Below are 19,872 nucleotides of genomic sequence, written 5' to 3'. Positions count from 1 at the left end.
TTGGCTAATTGTTTAATACACAGCTGTCCATACTGCTGCTTTCTCATAAGCAGAAAATGCCAGTCTTAATGCAAACACTGTAGCTTTCCGCCTTGCACATTTGATGTGTGCTTCTGCAAAAATAATTGTTTTGTACTTGAGTGCAGTTCTGCTGCCACTAAATCGAAGATCCCTTGAGCAGCAGAAGTGTCACAGGTGTCTTTCTTGTTTTCCAACTAAGCTGCATCACTTAACTTCTAATTACACTGGAAAGTAATAGAATGATGTTTTTACAGTATTAAGCATTGCTTCATTTCCTAACGAAACAACACTGATTACTTGAAATAATTTGCTAGTAATCACCATTAGCAAATTTGAATATAGTTGTAGATTCAAGTTTATTTTCTTTTCCTTTCAGAGAACATGACAAGAAAAGCAGTATTGATATATCACTGATATATTAATTACAAGGCATGATATAAGCATCCACTGATAGCTTAAAATTTCTCCTGCAGAAGTTATGCACTTCTGAAGGGAAACATTTAAGATTTTTTTGGTTGTTATTACTTGAGACCAAACTTGTCCTATAGAATAGCAGAAATCTAATTGATCAAAATTTGCTGGCAATCAGCTTTGCATTTGAAAAGATTAGAATGCAAGCGTAGTGGAATGTCCCTTCAAGTATTGACAGCATATGCATAACTGTATGACATCCAGTGTGACCATTCATTTATAAACACGGAAAAACTTATTTTAAAGTTTAAAATTTCACCTTTTCTTGATTCTTCTCTTAACTCTGGCTGTGTACCTCCTGAGGCTTAAGGAGGTTTCTTCGCGGCTGCATTCAAATGCTGCAAAGGTAGCCTGTCAATAGCTGAAGTTTGAGGATAAGTGGAAAATGATGATGGGGTGTCTCCCTTCGTTCTCTGTTTCGTTCTCTCTCTCTCTGTCCTTTCTTTCGCTCATTTGTCCCCTACCCCCCCACACAACCATAATCTGGTATGTGTCAATCTTCTCCGGCATTTTGCATTTCTGAGAAAGTTACTCTTATAGCTATTTGAATACTTGGACTCTTCCTAGGATTTCTTACTGCTTTTTGTGGAGTTATACATTTTTCATGAGATTCAGGTCATGCACTGGAGATAAAAATGAAAGTCTTCATTTGTGAAGACCACTTTTTCAAATGCTGTAGTCCACTATTCTGAGATGGTTTTTGCATTCTAATATTCCTTTTCAACTACAAAGATAATTTTGAGTGCATTTAGATATTTCTTGTTCTTACGGACTAGTTCGTCTGTATCTCTACGTTAATTTTGGACGTCAGTTGCTTCTTTCCTTGAATAAAATAATCATGCCCTGTAGCACTTCTGTTGCACTGAAAGTTTGAGGTAGAATCCTAAACTATGGTTTTGAATGATATGCTATGGAGCTACATCACAAAGTAGAACCCTGTCTAATGATCATTTCCTGATTAAGATCTGGCTGGCATATTAAACACAACCTTTCCAGAGACTGATTCAGATATGAATCTGTGTTTGAATATATAGTTTAATCGTATAACTAGGAACTGGGTATTGTAATTTTAAAATGGGGGGGTGGAGCGGCAGTGAGCATCAAGTTAAGAAGAAATGGTGGTAATATTTTAAGTATGAAGGGGAGGAACTGGAAAAGTTTACACTCAATTTGAAAACTGTTATAGGACAAGGAATTAAGAATCTTAATGATATTCCAAAAAAATTTAAAATCAGTAACATTTATTTCCACAGAATCTTTGGTCTGAGGCAAAGTTTGCATAACTTGCAACAGATACAGTGAATGTCTGCAATGACTAAGTTTCTTTGCAAGAAAGTTTAAGAATATTTGTGTTCAAATTTGTAACATTTGCTTGGTTTTTACAATACCTTACAGCTATCAGACTTAGATATGTACTCAAGAACTGGGAGTGGTGTGTCATACAACAGAGGTGGGTTTTCATCAAATGTTGGAAGAGGCATGAAAAGGAAGGGGGCACAGGCCAACAAAGCTGCAATAAAGAAGCAGAAAGTAACAGCTGCTGATAAAGCTCTGAAAACGTCTGGTAAGTATCTAATGTATTGCCTCGTGCCGAACAATCGCTTGTCTCAATGTTACCAACTCGGAAATGAATTGGCATTGTAGGCTTGTTATTGGGTAAATTCATAGTAAATTTGTGTATGCTAATTAATCAAAACTGTTTGACCTCTACCAAGAGCATTCACAGTCAGGATTATTTGTAAAGTTTAAAGGACGGGACAAAATTCAATCAAAGTGGCAGAAAAGTTAGAGAGGACGTGAAGAAAAGCTGTTTTTTTTACACAGAGGGTGTTGGGTGTCTGGAATTTGCTGCCTGATCTGATGATGGAGGCAGCAAACTAAACTCTTAAAAATTACCTGGATCTGCACGTAAGGTAAGCTGCAGAGCTGTGGGCCATGTGCAGGAAGATAGAAAGGGTATCTAGGTGTTTTTGGGTCAGCTTGGGCAAGGTGGACTGAACGGTCCCCTTCTGTGCTGTATAATTTCTGTGGTTCTAAGTCCTTTTCTAACTGACAGTAGTGGGGTCCCACAGGGCTCCATTCTGGGGCACCACCCTTTATGCAATTTATATCAATAACTTAGATTAGGATAATGAAGGCATTATAGGTGGCAGGGAGGTAGGTCAGGAGCATATGCTGTGAAGAAGACATGAGGTCACAGACCAATATAAGTATTTTGAGTGCGTGTACAAAAATCTGGGAGCTGGAGTGTCACGTGAAAAGTTGAAATTGTCCAGGAAGAATATGAACAAACAGGGAATGACTATAGAAATTCAAGGTAGAGAGATCTAGGTGTTTGGTGTCACAATATTAATATCCAAATGCAGCAAATGATTAAAGACAAATGAAATGCTATCCTACATTATGAGAGGAGTTGAACTCCGAAGTGGATGCAGTGCTTCACTTAAACAGCCCATAGGTGATACCTTGTGTCTAATACTGGTCACAGTTTTAATCTTCTTCAAAGAAGAATGTAACTGTGTTCGAGGTTAGTAGAAGCCTTACAGGATTGATATCTGGAATGAGTGGGTTGCTTTGCGAGGAAAGGTTGGACAGACTGGGCTCTTTTCACTGAAGTATACACTATCTTAAACAGTTTTAAGAAGGTGAATACGGAAATAATGTTTCTTGTGGATGAACCCAAAGCCAGTGTAAAAACTGAATGCGTCGACTTCTTAGGACAGACATGAAAGAGTTTTTTGTCTGAATTATGCAAGTTTGGAATTGCCCGCCTCACGGTGGAAGCTGGGTTATTGAATATTTTTTAAAGTGGTAGTAGATAGTTTTTTTTTAATTAGGCAGGGGAACTCAAGGTATCAGGATTAGATGTGAATGCAGAATTTGAAACACAAACGAGTTAGCCATAATCTTATTGAACAGTGCAGCAGGCTTGAGGGCCCAAGAAACCTGCTTTGCTCTTAGTTTATGTGAATGTATGTACCTTTGAGTATACTGAGAAAAATGCACTTTTCTTGAAGGTGGGCATGGTCCAATCTTGTCCACCTCCGGGCCTGCAATAAAATGTTAATGTGGTAGCTACAGGGCAGCTGCTATACCACTACAGTGGTATGTTTCAAACAGGGGGGAAAAAAAAAATCTCTAGCATCACTCAGTTGTGATACAAGTTTCCCTATTCTAAAATTTGAAACACTCATTACAAGTGCAGTCTACTATGCAGAGGGCCATAATTGATTTTTTTTAAAGAAATGTTACTGACTGTTGCTTCACTGAAGTATAATGGAGGGTACTGTTGAAGCATCAGTATTTGGAAAATAATGCTACATATTTTGAAATAACTTGTAATTTGTGTACTATTGTAAGCAATATTGACGTTGATTTGCTATTATCTTTGCATTTATAAAATGTATATTATAGGTTATTGTTAATGTAGAAGATTATATAATAATTGAAAATTATCTATTCAAATTTATTTCAGTGGTCAAGTCTCTGGCTAACAGTACTGCGACCAAGACCTCAAAGACTCCGGTAATAGTCTCACTGACATTTACTTATTGTTAGATTGAATGTTTGTATCTTGTGATGTTTCTATAATCTACACAAAACAGACAGTCATGCTGAAAAGGTGGCAGTTGCATGAAATAGAAATTTGAATATTACATACTACTGTAGTGTTTTACAATGATTTAGGTAAAGTACATTGTTGGACAGAGTTGTGGAAAATATACCTAGCTCGGCTTTCCAAACTTCATCGTTGCTATTTTTAATGTTTTAATTTTGTCCCTTTTCAACAGACTGCAACAAATGTGGTTCAGGATCGAACAGCAAAGGATGAAGATTTTACAAAAGATGCCTATGAGCCAGATGCATATGAATGCTTTGATAAAAATGAAGGTAGGTAAATTCATTCTTTCTAAAATATGAACTTGGGTAACTTTCAGTGATACCTTTCTAAAAAGAACATTATTATCAAGGTAAAAAGAAAACTGATAATGAAGATGAAGAAGAGAAAAAGAAACTGGAAGCACGAAGAGAGAAACAGCGGCGTAGACGTGAGAAGAACACTGAAAAATATGGAGAAGATTACCGGTAAGTTTTAATGTAATGGAGCCTATTTGACGTCAAAGCCAAAAATTGGGAAAACTGTCACAAAAATCTGACATTGCATCAAGTTTTTGAAAAAAATTGATTCAAAGTCTGCAGAGTGATATAGACAGGTTAAGTGAATGGAAAAAAGATTGCTAGGTGGAATATAATGTTGGAAAATATGTGGTTATCTACTTTGGCAGGAAGGATAGAGAAGCTGAATCATATTTAAATGGAAAAAGCTGTAACAGAGATTTTGAAGTTCTTGTGCATGAATCACAAAAAGCTACCATACACATTTATTAGGTAATAGGGAAGACATATTAAATGCCAACTTTTCTTTGAAGGGGAATAGCGCATAGAAATAAGGAAATCATTGCTATAGTGTAAAGATTCTTAAGGGACTTGACAGGTTAGGTACGGAAAGATGGTTCTCCCTTTTAGTGTGGATCCATTAACAGTGGCTACAGTAGATATTATATAAATGAAAATAGTTTTTTTAATGATTCAATGCTGCAATTATTATCCATTCTTAATTTTCACCTGTGGGTATAGTTTTGGTTCCACTTTGAAATTCACTGAGGTGACTTTCTGATAAAGTTGCTTGCTTTTGAAGGGGCATGTTGAAATTACTGAGTTAGATTTAGGCAGGCTTGCACCTGAGAAGTCTAGAGCAGACTGGTGAAGAATAACAAGCAGAAGAGGCTTTCTCACATTGTGCTACTGCAAATTGTTTTGAATAACAGTACAATTCAGAAGGTTTTGTAAGTTATGTATCTGAAAGTGAATGTCTGTCATTTATAGGAATGCATTTACGTGCTCCCTTTGTAAATTTCGAACTACAGAGGAGCAGGAAATTGAGGCTCACCTGGAAACTCCTTATCATAAGGAGACACTCGAGTTCATTGGAAAAAACATTCAGTTTGAAAAAGGAGCTGCTGACTTCCTTCATGTAAGCTATGTTTCTTCTATGAAAATAATTTCAATTTGAAACTGAACAGAATATATTTATAAGTTGAAAAACAAAACTATCCCAGTCGCACTTCATACAAAAATTTACATTTGGTGTAACTTGGTATGAAATTTATTTCCATTATTAATATCACATTATATTTCACAACATTCACAGTTTGGAAAACTACAGCCAACATGAATTGCAATCAATTGGAAATTTGTTTTTGAAGCACTTTGAATTCAATGTAGTGAATGTCATCATTGATCAGCATTACAGACAAAATAGCTATTGCCAACTTGAAAAGGATAGAATTATGCAGTTTTGTAACTCTATCTGTTAGAATGTAAGGAAATGAGACAGCCAGTTTGTGTTTTATTTGTAGTCTCACAAATAGTTATAGGAAAGAAATATAAAGCAAATACTGCGGATGCTGGAAATTGGAAATAAAAAGAAAATTGCTGGAGAATTGTTGATCTGGTAGCATCTGTGGAGAGAGGAACAGAATTAACATTTTATTGACTTCTGTTCTGAAGAAGTGTCATATCAGACTCAAAACATTAACTCTGCTTCTGTCTCCAAAGAGGCTGCCAGCCCTGGTGAGTTACTCTGGCATTTTCACTTTTTACAAAGGCTCTTTTGCAAAGTGATTGGTTAATTAGTTTTAGTGGTTCTGTTTAACAGGTATATTTGGGCATGACAGCGAAAACACTTGATGGAATCTTATGTCTAGGGGGCCTCTGTTTATCACTTCTTCTGAAAGGTAGCATATCTAATATTGCATCAATTTTCCAGTGCTGCACGGAGGTGTAAGGCTCAATTGCATGCTCCAGTTTCTGGGGGCAAAGTCTTAAATACACCATTCTCTGTCTCAGCTAAGAGTACTACTAATGTATTACAATTAACATTTAACACAAGATCCAACACTGAATTGACCTAGGCATATAAAATTGTAAAATTGACATTTCAAAGTGATTTCAAGACTACTTCTCATGATTCAGCTAAGTTGTAAACTGTTTTTGTAAAAAATTATAATAATTATTGCATCCCTAGATTTGATCAATGTATGTAATTTGGTTTTCCTGTAAAATTCTGCTTCTTCAGAAATGCATAATTTTTTACTTAGCAGCCGCCTTTATGCTACAAGGCCTTACAAGGCTGCTTGAATACTGAATTAAGTAGTTTTGTTTCTTGTATTAATCGGCCCAGCCTGTGGCATTCATACCTGTGCTACCAAACAGCTCTAGTTTACTGTGCAAATTGAACCTACTTATTACTGGATTATTGATTGGTATTCTGTTTTTACAACAAAGTCTTGAGATCCTTTTTCTTTCTTAATTTTAGAAAAAATGGATGCATAATGCTTCATTTGTATGAAATGCTAGTTTATCTAAAGTCAAATTAGCTAAAGAAGTGGGATTCTGTTTACTATTTAATTCACAATGGAGCGGTTCCTTATTTGAGCAATATGAAAAGTAGAATAGTCTGTAATGTAGACTATCAAGATCATTCATTTGTTAATTTATGTTGCTTGTATTCTGTTCAGTGTTTGCACAACTAGTCAGGTATATGGCACAAAATGCTCAGTTTTAGTGGTTGTTACTTTGAATATGTGAGCTTGTGATATAATCGTGAAGTCTGAATGATTTGTAAACCACTTATGTAAATGTGTGTGAGAGAGAGAGTGACACTGACTTTCTTCATTAAATTTTTGAAGTGCTGTTACATAGGAGAACACATCAGCACAAGCGATGTTGTAAGAACAGCATTGTGTTGCTGAGATCTTTTTGTTGTGGTTGATAGAGAAATATCAATCAGGGCACCGAGGATGACCTCTTTGATTAATGACATAATATTTATAGTATTCACGTGAATAGGTGTGAGAGGAAGATTTGCATCGCAGCACCTCTGCTATTTAATATCACCTTAGATCATGAAGTGTAAACTGTGGAGTTGCATCCACATTGTTCTGAATTCCCAGAGTTGGGCGCTATCAGCCAAGTGGTTTGTGATTTCGCCTGAATTCATCTTTGGATTGTTTGCTTTGAGTACCCTCAGGGCATAAAAGTTCTAATTTTATTCTCACTTAATATATTTTAATGAAATTGTTCCTTCGAAAATCTGCTTAGAATTTGCTTCTGTGATCTTTTAACAAGACTGAGTATCTTCTATATAATGTAATTTATTTAGGCATCGATGGTCAACAAGAATAAAAAGATTGCTGCTCGTAAGCAGCTGCAACAGCAGGAGCAAAAGGAGCCAGCGCAGAAACTTGCAAAGGATATTTTAATGGGTTGGTTACATATTGGCATATTTTAATTCCTATTTTTTAAAATTACTTAAGCTTTCTGTATTGTGATGTAGTTACATACATCGCTGGTTATTAGCTGTTATAGACGATCATATAATTATACCACGCTCATTATTGTGAAGTTTTGTATTTAATGAAAAGGTTCTAGTGAATATACAGTAGTTCTCAATCTATCATTTCCCTTCTAAAACATTTATTAAAAATTGAGTGGGTAATGATTATTATGATAATTAAAGTTTCACTGTTAATCTACATGTTGAGATAGATTCTTCATTGTCAGACTTGTGTAATCTAAAACAAATGGCTGCAAAGTATCCTTTTCAGTGAATAATGGCAGATTTGGATACATGAGTTTGTAAGACTTAGTGTGGTGAATAGTTAGGCCCTAATTCAGATCTTAACAGGAAAACACAAGTTACTTGCTTTCTGTTAGATAGTAGGAATAATCACCTAACAAAGTCCATAAATTTTCTTTAATATTGTGAGTTCCACTGTTATCTAATGGCCTTTTATGTGAAACCGTATGCAAATCCTTCTGGAAACCCATCTATATTGTAAAATATGTATATAGTGGTACTTAATGACAATCACTAATTTCTTCACAATTACATTTGTATCAAACCTTCATTGACCAACAGATAAGCTACACGATAATGTAGGAAACGTAAGCAAAAGTAGGCCACTTGGCCCATCAAGCCAGTTCCACATTCAACTTGAGCATGACTGACTCTGTCTTTCGATGTCCTACTCTTATTCTCTGTCTATACTTTTTGACCCTTCTAGCCTCTAGAATTTTATTTATAAATATATTCAGTGACTTGGCTTGCTGTCCGTGTTTTGTGTGTTTCTGAGAGGTTCCCGCTCATTCCCTCTAAACTCCATTTTTTTCCTTTACTCATTAACGGGATGAGGGCGTCAGTGACCAAACAGCATTTATTGCCCAGAGGGCAGTTCAGAGTCAACCACATTGCTGTGGATCTGGAGTCACATGTAGGCCAGACCAGGTAAGGATGGCAGTTCCCTTCCCTAAAGGACATTAGTGAATCAGATGGGTTTTTCCAGCAATCAGTAATGGATTCATGGTCATCGTTAGATTCTTAATTCCAGATATTTTTATTGAATTCAAATTCCACCATCTGCCGTGGCGGGATTCGAACCTGGGTCCCCAGAATGTTATCTGGGTCTCTGGATTAACAGTCCAGCGATAATACCACAAGGCCATTGCCTCCTCAATTACAAACTGAATATAGTCAAACCAAACTCTGCCACACCAGGATTTGGTAAGGAGACCAAAACTGCATACAGAATTACAGGTGTACTATCTGGGACTGAATCCCTACAGTGTGGAACCAGCTATTCAGCCCATCAAGTCCACACACTCCCTCTGGAGAGCATCTCATCCAGACCAAACCCATTCCTGTAACCCTGCATTTCCCAAGGCTAATCCATTTAGCCTATACATCCCTGGACATGATGGGCAATTTGGCATGGCCGATCTACCTAACCTGAACATCTTTGGACTGTGGGAGGAAACCAGAACATCTGGAGGAAACCCACACAGACCAGGGGAGAACATGCAAATAGTTCTCGACAACGAACTTCACCTAGACAGTTGCCTGAGGCTGGAATTGAACCTGGGTCCCTGGTACTGTAAGGCAGCAGTGCTAACCATTGTGCCATCCCAAGCACTAGTCCCTTTGATACCCAATTTAGCACCACCTTCCACTCTGCAAATGACTCATTTATTCCAGCTGTTTCTTGTCTGCTAATCAATTTTCAAACTATTCCAGTATGTTATCACTGATCTATTGTGCTTTGGTGCTGGTTGTCTCATCTGTTCTTTTGATCATATTCTCAAAAGCTGCAGTAGGTTTATCGAGCATAATTACCGCATCATAAATCCATGTTGACTTTGTGTAATCCCATTGGTGTTTACGGTGTCTTGTTAGTATGTCCATACAGGTTCCAACGTTTTTCCCTACTACTGATAGTCTAACTGGTCTGTAATTCCCTGTTTACTGCCTCCTTTTTTAAATAGGAGGGTTGCATTTGCTATCTGGAACTGGTCCAGAATCTTCCAAATTTTTGACAACGATAACCAACACATCCACTAAGTCCGTGGCCATCTTTATTTAGTACTCTGAAATGTGGATTATCAGGATTTATCAGCTTTCATCCCATTAAATGTCCAGCTTTTCATTTTTACTAATATTAATCTATTTCAGTTTCTACTTCCCAATAGAGCTAGCATTCTCCTTTTTGGTCCTGTTTATAAATGAACAGGTGCATTGCACTGAGAGTTAATCATATTATTAACTTCTTTGTGATTACTAGGTCAGTTTTGCATGATGCAATTTTCAAATGTGTGAAATAGCAGGACAGTAGACTTTTCCTAGTATTCTTGGAAATAATTTATCTTCTGTGAAGACAGAACTGCAATAGTTTAATCATATGGCCATTTGCTCATCTTTTATCACTTCTCTGATTTCAGACTGTAAAAGACCTACACTGGTCTAGGCTAACCTTTTGACATACGTGTAGAAGCTCTTAGTGTGCTTTGATGTTCCTTGCAAGTTTACTATTGTATTCTATTATTTTCCTCCTTTGAATAATAAACTGCTCCCAATCCTCAGGCTTGCTACTTTTTCTAGAAATTATATATTATGACTCTTTGTGGATATAATGCTATCCTTAATTTTTTTTTTGTAGCCATGGTTGGACAACTTCTATTATGTTTAGTTACCCAAAAGGTATGTATAACTGTTGCAGTGCATACTTCAGTTTGTTAAATATCCGCCATTACCCGTCCACTGTCATGCCTTTCAACAATATTACTCAGTATATCACAGTCAATTCATGACTCATCTTCATAGTTCCCTTTGTTCAGATTTAGGACCCTAGTTTAGGTTTGTATTGTTTTGCTTTCTATCCTAATGAACAATTCTATCATGTGGTCACTTATACCTAAAGGACCTCTTGCACAAGGTTATTGATTAACGCCTTTTCATTGTACAACTTCACATTTAGGAAAGCCTGTTCTTTATTTTTGTTTTCAAAATACTACTCGAGAAAAAAAACTTGTACACACTCCAGGAATTAGCTGCATATTATTGTTGAAGTGGTTTATCCTGTTGTATGCACATTAAATGGAAACGGATGCTTACATGGTGTAAAACCATATATGCCATCAACCAAATTCTGAAGGAAATTGGTATTTATAGTAGCAATGAAGTCAGCCTTGGTGCAGAAATGGTTTTTCAGCCTGCATATGCATTTTTTTACCATGAAATTTGCACATTTGAAAGATCCATCATGCACAACTGATCTGGTTAATCGTAAGTTAAATGACATAATCAGAGCTTGGGTGTAATTACATTCATCCATTTATGAATTATAAATGATAAGTGGAATTTTAGCACAGTTTTACATCTTTGGGCTGAGTTCTTCAAATTCCCATGTGTCACATATGGGAATCATTTATATGTTTATTTTAAGAATAAGTAAAGAAATTACATAATTTTTTTTGGCTTGTAGGGGTTGCTGCAGATGACCAAATGAAAAGAGTTGAAGCTGTTCAGTGTGCAGTGTGCAATACCTATATTCCTTTCCTATTTCATTCTGTTCAACAGCATTTGAAGTCTAATGAACACACCAACAGCAAGAAGGTATTTTTTTTTTATTTTGAAGCTTCTACAAATAATTAGTTGACCCCTTCATTGTTATGTTTAGAGTTTGTAAAAACATCATCAGGAGTTTTTAAAACTGAGTGAAATTGCACATTGGATTAATTTACAAATAGTATTTACATTGTAGTTTGTATTCTGTATTTGAGCTAACCAATAACCAGTTACACTTGCATGGTGTCTTCAGTGTTTAAAATATCTCAGTAAGCAAGGAGATGGTGCCAGCTACAAACCAGAATCAAGGAGGTGAAAGGAGAGGGGAAAGCTGTTAACTGCTCATGATTTCCCTGAGCAGAATAGGCAGTGAAAATCCAGTCAAAATGGGGGAAAAAAGCAAAGAGTATGGGCTTAGCTAGAGATTTAGAATGGCACATATGGTTTGTGGATTGTGGTAAGCAATGGAAAGAATTATGAATGACAGGGTTTTGAAAGTAATATACTGCAGATGCAGAAAGTCAATAATGTTTGCAGAGATTGATGTGACAAACAATGGGCCTTGCATTGGCATCAAAACTAGAAATTGATACAAAGGAAGCTGGGATAGTCAACACGGTTTTGTGAAGGGTAGGTTGGGATGGTCAACACGGTAGGTCGTGCCTCACAAACCTTATTGAGTTCTTTGAGAAGGTGACCAAACAGGTGGATGAGGGTAAAGCGGTTGATGTGGTGTATATGGATTTCAGTAAAGCGTTTGATAAGGTTCCCCATGGTAGGCTATTGCAGAAAATACGGAGGCATGGGATTGAGGGTGATTTAGCGGTTTGGATCCGAAATTGGCTAGCTGTAAGAAGACAGAGGGTGGTGGTTGATGGGAAATGTTCATCCTGGAGTTCAGTTACTAGTGGTGTACCTCAAGGATCTGTTTTGGGGCCACTGCTGTTTGTCATTTTTATAAGTGACCTGGATGAGGGCGTAGAAGGATGGGTTAGTAAATTTGCGGATGACACCAAAGTTGGTGGAGTTGTGGATAGTGCGGAAGGATGTTGCAGGTTACAGAGGGACATAGATAAGCTGCAGAGCTGGGCTGAGAGGTGGCAAATGGAGTTTAATGCGGAAAAGTGTGAGGTGATTCACTTTGGAAGGAGTAACAGGAATACAGAGTACTGGGCTAATGGTAAGATTCTTGGTTGTGTGGATGCGCAGAAAGATCTCGGTGTCCATGTGCATAGATCACTGAAAGTTGCCACCCAGGTTGATAGCGTTGTTAAGAAGGCGTACAGTATGTTAGGTTTTATTGGTAGAGGGATTGAGTTTCGGAGCCATGAGGTTATGTTGCAGCTGTACAAAACTCTGGTGCGGCCGCACTTGGAGTATTGCGTACAGTTCTGGTCACCGCATTATAGGAAGGATGTGGAAGCATTGGAAAGGGTGCAGAGGAGATTTACCAGGATGTTGCCTGGTATGGAGGGAAGGTCTTATGAGGAAAGGCTGAGGGACTTGAGGCTGTTTTCGTTAGAGAGAAGAAGGTTAAGAGGTGACTTGATAGAGACATACAAGATGATCAGAGGATTAGATAGGGTGGACAATGGGAGCCTTTTTCCTCGGATGGTGATGGCTAGCACGAGGGGACATAGCTTTAGATTGAGGGGTGATAGATATAGGACAGATGTCAGAGGTAGGTTCTTTACTCAGAGAGTAGTAAGGGTGTGGAATGCCCTGCCTGCAAAAATAGTTGACTCGCCAACTTTAAGGGCATTTAAATGATCATTGGATAAACATATGGATGATAATGGAATAGTTTAGGTTAGATGGGCTTCAGATTGGTTTCACAGGTCGGTGCAACATCGAGGGCTGAAGGGCCTGTACTGCGCTGTAATGTTCTATGTTCTATGTTCTATGTTCTAAACCTTAAATCCAAAGTGCTTCAAGAGTGTAAAAGTTTGTTCTTAAAGGCTTAATTTACACAAGGATCATTTAAGCTTTGTGAACGTAAACTTACTTGTACTATGGAACCTTGTTTTCTTTTGTGTTGCTGCTCACTTTTCTTTATTTCAGAATTACCATGACCAAGTCAGAAGGGAAAGTCTCCTCACAGCCAGCAGCATGCTGAACAACCCAACTGTAAAAGCTAAATTTGATATGTTCTTAAAGGTAAGACTGAAGTAATGTAAGTCCTCAAGATCACTAGGACTTGAATCATGGTTTGTAGAAAAGAAAGTGATATTGCGGTCTAAGGAGGCAGCATTGTGTTGTGAAAAAGTGGTAGAAAGGTGTGACAGTCGAACTTGGCCAGAAGCGTGCTGTCCTATTGTTCAGATAAACCTTATGTTGGGTAGTTTGGTGGCTTTTGTAGGGAGAATGGAGTCTCCATTTCTTAGCCAGGTTTCTGCCAACGTATCAATAGACTTGCTAAAAACGGACATTGCCAAAGCTTTCCATCTAGCACCTTACAGGGCAATTCACAATAGTGCCGATTCAAGTGGAAAATTTGCATTCATACAATATGAGAGGACTATGCCGATTGGCAAGCGGACTCTTTTAGAGGCATTCTCCTGGAGACTGCTCAATTAATGTTGATTTACACTTAAATGCCAGGCTTTCATTTAAATTTTAAACCAGACAGATTAATTCTGACTCTCATTAGTTTGGCCGTTGCCCTGAAGAATGAACCAGTGAATGACTTGAGTTGAAACAGGCACACTGTTTTCACCCGTTCTTTCTGTCTGAAACAGTAGAGCCCTGTATATTCATATGTGTAGCTTCCAGTGTACGCAAGTTTGTGACCCTGCAAGCCCAACTGACTGTCCTGAATTGGTTGTTAGCATAATTTTATATACAATTAAATTTGTCCAACAAATGTTCAATTGTAGAATCACATCTAATATTGGATACTTGAGTTTTGGTAGCACAGGTTGATTAGATAAGGCCAGTACCTTGCTTGTTGCAAACAGCTCCACGATGATACCATCCATTAGTCTTTGGGACGTCTGGCCTACGTACCTGGCATTTCTCGGACTGTATTTCACATACAATATTATTAATTTGTGTGGTGGGCAGAACATCTTTTTGACTTGACGACAGCAGTATCCTGTTACTGGTGAGTGCCACTTGTGTTTCTGCAGCCTTCATCCGGAGTCCCAACCGGAAATGTTTTAAAACTGAGTGCCCCTCTGATGCTGCCAGACCTGTGTTCCTCCAGCTCCACACTGTATTGACTCTTGACTCCAGCATCTGCAGTTCTTGCTGTCTTTGACTGACCAGTATACACTTCAATGAGAGACAACAAGGTGCAGAGTTGGATGAACACAGCAGGCCAAGCAGCATCATAGGAGCGGAAAGGCTGACGTTTCGGGCCTAGACTCTTCATCAGAGATGGGGGAGGGGAAGGGGAAGGGGGTTCTGAAATAAATAGGGAGAGGGGGGGAGGCGATAGAAGATGGATAGAGGAGAAGATAGGTGGAGAGGAAACAGACAGGTCGAAGAGGTGGGGATGGAGCCAGTAAAGGTGAGTATAGGTGGGGAGTTAGGGAGGGGATAGGTCAGTCCAGGGAGGACGGACAGGTCAAGGGGGCGGGATGAGATTAGTAGGTAGGAGATGGGGGTGCGGCTTGAGGTGGGAGGAGGGGATAGGTGGGAGGAAGAACAGGTTAGGGAGGCGGGGACGAGCTGGGCTGGTTTTGGGATGCGGTAGGGGGAGGGGAGGTTTTGAAGCTTGAGAGATCCACATTGATACCATTGGGCTGCAGGGTTCCCAAGCGGAATATGAGTTGCTGTTCCTGCAACCTTCGGGTGGCATCGTTGTGGCACTGCAGGAGGCCCAGGATGGACCCACCTCAAGCCGCACCCCCATCTCCTACCTACTAACCTCATCCCGCCCCCTTGACCTGTCTGTCCTCCCTGGACTGACCTTTCCCCTCCCTAACTCCCCACCTGCACTCACCTTTACTGGCTCCATCCCCGCCTCTTTGATCTGTCTGTTTCCTCTCCACCTATCTTCTCTATCCATCTTCTATCCGCCTCCCCCTCTCTCCCTATTTATTTCAGAACCCCCTTCCCCTCCCCCATTTCTGATGAAGGGTCTAGGCCCGAAACGTCAGCCTTTCTGCTCCTATGATGCTGCTTGGCCTGCTGTGTTCATCCAGCTCTGCACCTTATTGTCTCGGATTCTCTAGCATCTGCAATTCCTGCTATCTCTGCACTTCAATGAGATTGGTTTTATCAGCAACCTCGTAAATAGGGCCCCAGGTTATTTGTTTATCATGCAGGTTTGATGCTGAAATAGGACACATCACAGCTATCCAGTGGAGTAATGATTACCCTGATCCAACTAGCCTGTACTTGCAAAAACTCTTGACAGTGTCAAATGCCCTTCCGTATGTAACTTTACACAATAGGAAACATTCTTTCCGCGTCCAGTCTGTGTAAAAACCTTTCAGAATTTTTAAGATCTCTTGGATTACCCGTCAACCAGTTTTCTAGAGAGAAGTGACGCAGCCTGTTAACCCTTTCCTGATATGCATATCCATTGTTACCATCCTTGTAAATTTTCTTTGCATTGCTTCTATCAGTAATGTAGTCTAACGTAAGGTTCATACAGGTTTAACAACTGCCCTGCTATTCAATTCGAGCCCTCTGGACATGATACCTAGTGCTTGGTTTGCTTTTCTGTGATGAAGCTTTGAGTGACTGTATTTATTCTGCAAGATCTAATTTGTTGCAGTTCTCAGTTTTTACTCTTGCCTAAAATAAAATAATTTTATAAGCAAATAATTTGTGTATTCATCATTGGATTTCTTGCTTCCGTACAGGGTGAAAACCCTTTTGAAAATCCTCAGGAACAACAGCAGCAGCAGCAACAACAAGATCTGCAAGATCAACCAGTTGAGGAAGCATCAGAACAAGAGGAATTGAGAATGGAGGAAGGAGCAAGTGAACCTATTGATCAATAGCATCTTCAGAGTGGGCATGAAATAGTTTGATCAATTCTGAATCTGTAAAAAAAAAAGTAATGAATAAGATATATCTACTTTGCATTTATCTTAAAGCACTGTTGTGGTGGTTTAATATTCCTTGGCTGATTGTAACAGAAATGCTTTTTCTGCAACCTGTATAGTAGTGTTTTTGTTAACAAGATAGTAATAGCTTTCCTTGAATAACCATGTAGAAATGAAGACAATATAAACTACTCTTAAGTACTAAAGAAATCTTCAGACTAAGTAATGAATGGCTTGGTCAAAAAGGAAGTTGTGATAGAAGGAGAATATGTTCAATGAGGCCTTCGAGTTCTTGAATCCTGAACAATCTTCATTAATTTTTTTCAAAAAAAAACTTTTTATGCATCTTAATATGTGTGCTGTTTAGAACTTTGTGTGTTTGATAACTCAGTGCTTTTTTTGTTGCATTGTTTAGGAAGGTAACTGTACTGTCGTTTTTCTCAGACATTTATAATGTTGGAACGAATTAGAATACAGTTGTGACTAGTTTGATACGCGAAAAGTAGTTTGTGTTGAAATGTTTTGCTTGTGTCTGTATTGTAAAGTCAAAGTCTGACTTCATCTTTTCATCGTTATCCTATGTATATCTTTGTACGCTACTGATAGCAATAAAAAGTTTTAGGTATGTAGTCTGTTGACAATGTGCTGTGTTAAGTATTTGACAATTGTATGACTAGTTTTTGTGTTACACAAAATTGGCAAGATTGTGATATGCAAATCCTGAGCACTCTTCCAAGTATAGGTTGATCAGGAAGAGTCTTATATCTTATGAAACAGTAGGTAGTGGGGTCTCTGGATTTATCAATAAGAGCTTCTAGAAAGCAGTTAATGAGGTACATTGCAAGGGAATATTTGTAAAACTGTATAATTTAGGAGATTTTAAACTGGGTGAGAAATTGTTTTATTTGGGTACATAATGGAAGTGGGGATGAAAGGAACAATATTCTTGATAAATCCTATTCCTCAGGGGTCTCTTCTCCATGCTTTATTTTCTATCATATTCATAACTTGAATGAAGGAATACACGAGGCTTAAAACTTAACGTGGGTTTTGGGTAAAGTTGAAGCATTCTGTGAAGCAGTGTTCGTATGTGTAATGTTAGTAATCAGACATTAGCAATGACCACCACATCAGGGAAAAACCAGTAAAAAGTTGAAAGATGGTTTGTCTGCAAAATAAAGCATTTGTAACAATGTAGATTAACTAATGGAGCAAATAGAATAAATGCTTCGGTCTAGTAGCTAATATTGAGCTGTAGCTGAGGATGCACCAAGGTTAGGGACTAAATATTCTGGGATGATTTTAGAAAAAATAGACAACAGAAAAGGTGAGGTAATCCCGATTATGAAAATGCACATAAAGGCAGTAGGAAGAGGAAATCTTGGCTTTTAAAAAAGCAGCATGTAGCATAAGTGGAGCTAAATTAATAATAAAATATTGGGGGGTGGACGTTGTAGTTTGAGCTCCTGAACAGTAGTTCGTGTTGGATGAGTATAAATCAGATACCCCTGTAACAAGGGTAATCCATATACCTCCAAACATTTACTATTCATGTACTTAACCAAATGTCTTTTAAACATTGTAACTGTATCTGCATCCATCACTCCCTCTGGCAGCTTATTTATTACATACTGACCACTCTGTTAAAATAAATGTTGCTCCTCCTGTCCTTCTTACATCTCGCTGTTCCCACCTTTCTTATAAAGAGAAAGGCCCCCTAATTTTGAACTCCCCCACCTTAAGGAAAAAGACTCTTGCTATTCACCTTATCTATGCTCCCCATGATTTTCTAAACCTCTATAAGGTCACCCCTCAACCTTCTACACTCTAGTGAAAAAAAGTCATGGCCTATCCAGCCTATTTTTTTTTAACTCGAGCCCTCCATTTCTGGTAAATCTTTTTTGAACCTCTTCCAGTTTTATAATGTGGATCTTGTGCCTCTGTAATTGACTTTTGTTTAAAAAAGATGTCTCACAGCACCAGGGACTTGGGTTCCATTCCAGTCTCAGTCGACCGTGTGGAGTTTTCACATTTTCCCAGTGTCTGTGTGAGTTTCCTCTAGGTGCTATGGTTTCCTCCCACAGTCCAGAGATGTGCAGGTTGGGTAGATCGGCCATGCTAAATTGCCCATAATGTCCAGGGATATTCAGGTTAGGTGGATTAGCCATGCGTAATGCTGGGTTACAGGGATAGGATTGGATAGGAGGTGGGTCTAGATGTTCTATGGAGGGTTGATGGGGACACAATGGGCCAAATGGCCTGCTTCCATACTAGGATTCTATGATGATATGGGGAGGCCATTTAAGACAGGCAAAGAAATTTCTTCGCCCAGAGAATTGTGAGGCTGTGGAATTCAACAGAAAATGGTTGGGGCCAAAGCGTTGAATGTTTTCAAGTGTTAGATGTAGTTTTTAAGGCTAAAGGGATCAAAGTGTGTGGGAAGAAAGCAGAAATAGGGGTCTGAGTTAGATGATCATATTGAATGGTACAGCAGACTCGAAGGGCCGAATGGCCTAGTTCTCCTATTTGATTTCTATGTCCAAGTAAATAGTCCTTTGGAAAATTGTGGTGTTGTTGGGCTAAGAAGGGAAGATATAGATAACTGATTGAAAGAAGGTTCCAATTTTGCAAAGTGTAGTAATCTTGAAGATTCTGAAAAATAATGAAGGATGTCTGAAGAAAATTAAGACCCAATGATATGATAGCAAGAAATATGATTGTAAGAACATTATAATGTTCTTCAGGAACAGTAAGGAAAGTAAATGGGAGTTTTCTAGGAATTGAAATGGGGGGAATTAAGATAGTGTTAACTATTTTGTCTCTTCATGGGGAGGGGGAGAGAAAAAGTTTGGAAATTGTGGGGAAGCAAGAGTATTATGTGAATGAAGATTTTTAAATTAATATGAATGAAGAGAAAATAGGTCAGTGAAACTGAAATTTAACACATCTACTGCGCCCTGATGGCCTACATCCTCAGGTGTTAAAAGATGGCTGCAGAGATGGTTAATGTAGCAGTTTTCATCTTCCAAAATTCCCTGGGTTTTAGAATGGTCCCTGTGGATTTTAAAGTAGCATTTGTAACCATTCAGGAGAAAAAAAAAATATTAGGCGACTAATTAAAATAACAAAGATCTGCAGATCCTGGAAATCAGAAACAAAAGCAGAAATTGCTGGAAAAACTCAGCAGATCTGACAGCATCCTTGGAAAGAAATCAGATTTAAACTTTCAGTTCCAATGACTCTTATTCAGAACTAAGGGTCTAAGTGCTAATTAGCCCAATAATATTAGCAAACTCAACAGTTTTATGAAAAGGAAAATCATATTTGATAGATCTATTGGAGTTTCCTGACTCTCTTTTTAATTAGGCAACCAAGAGGGTAGGATGGGTAATTTGTATACTTGATTATAACTCATCT

General features: G+C 38.3%; 1 protein-coding gene across 3 annotated transcripts in view; it reads left to right on the top strand.

The window, feature by feature from the left end:
- The window catches only part of znf326 (zinc finger protein 326), a 31,381-nt gene extending 14,297 nt beyond the window's left edge, over positions 1 to 17,084 (top strand). For all 3 annotated transcript variants that reach the window (XM_020529463.2, XM_048601814.1, XM_048601815.1), the window contains exons 5-13: positions 1,888 to 2,056; positions 3,968 to 4,017; positions 4,284 to 4,383; positions 4,464 to 4,578; positions 5,380 to 5,527; positions 7,718 to 7,820; positions 11,373 to 11,503; positions 13,517 to 13,612; positions 16,270 to 17,084. In XM_020529463.2, coding sequence (XP_020385052.1) covers positions 1,888 to 2,056; positions 3,968 to 4,017; positions 4,284 to 4,383; positions 4,464 to 4,578; positions 5,380 to 5,527; positions 7,718 to 7,820; positions 11,373 to 11,503; positions 13,517 to 13,612; positions 16,270 to 16,410 — 1,053 coding nt within the window. In that variant the 3' untranslated portion in view covers positions 16,411 to 17,084. The remainder of the gene's footprint in view (positions 1 to 1,887; positions 2,057 to 3,967; positions 4,018 to 4,283; positions 4,384 to 4,463; positions 4,579 to 5,379; positions 5,528 to 7,717; positions 7,821 to 11,372; positions 11,504 to 13,516; positions 13,613 to 16,269) is intronic.
- Positions 17,085 to 19,872: the final 2,788 nt, after the last annotated feature.

The sequence above is a fragment of the Rhincodon typus genome, chromosome 10 (assembly GCF_021869965.1).
Source record: "Rhincodon typus isolate 14 chromosome 10, sRhiTyp1.1, whole genome shotgun sequence".
Lineage (NCBI taxonomy): Eukaryota > Metazoa > Chordata > Chondrichthyes > Orectolobiformes > Rhincodontidae > Rhincodon > Rhincodon typus.
The sequence above is the reverse complement of the archived record's forward strand: the minus strand, read 5'-3'. Positions and strand labels throughout refer to the sequence as shown.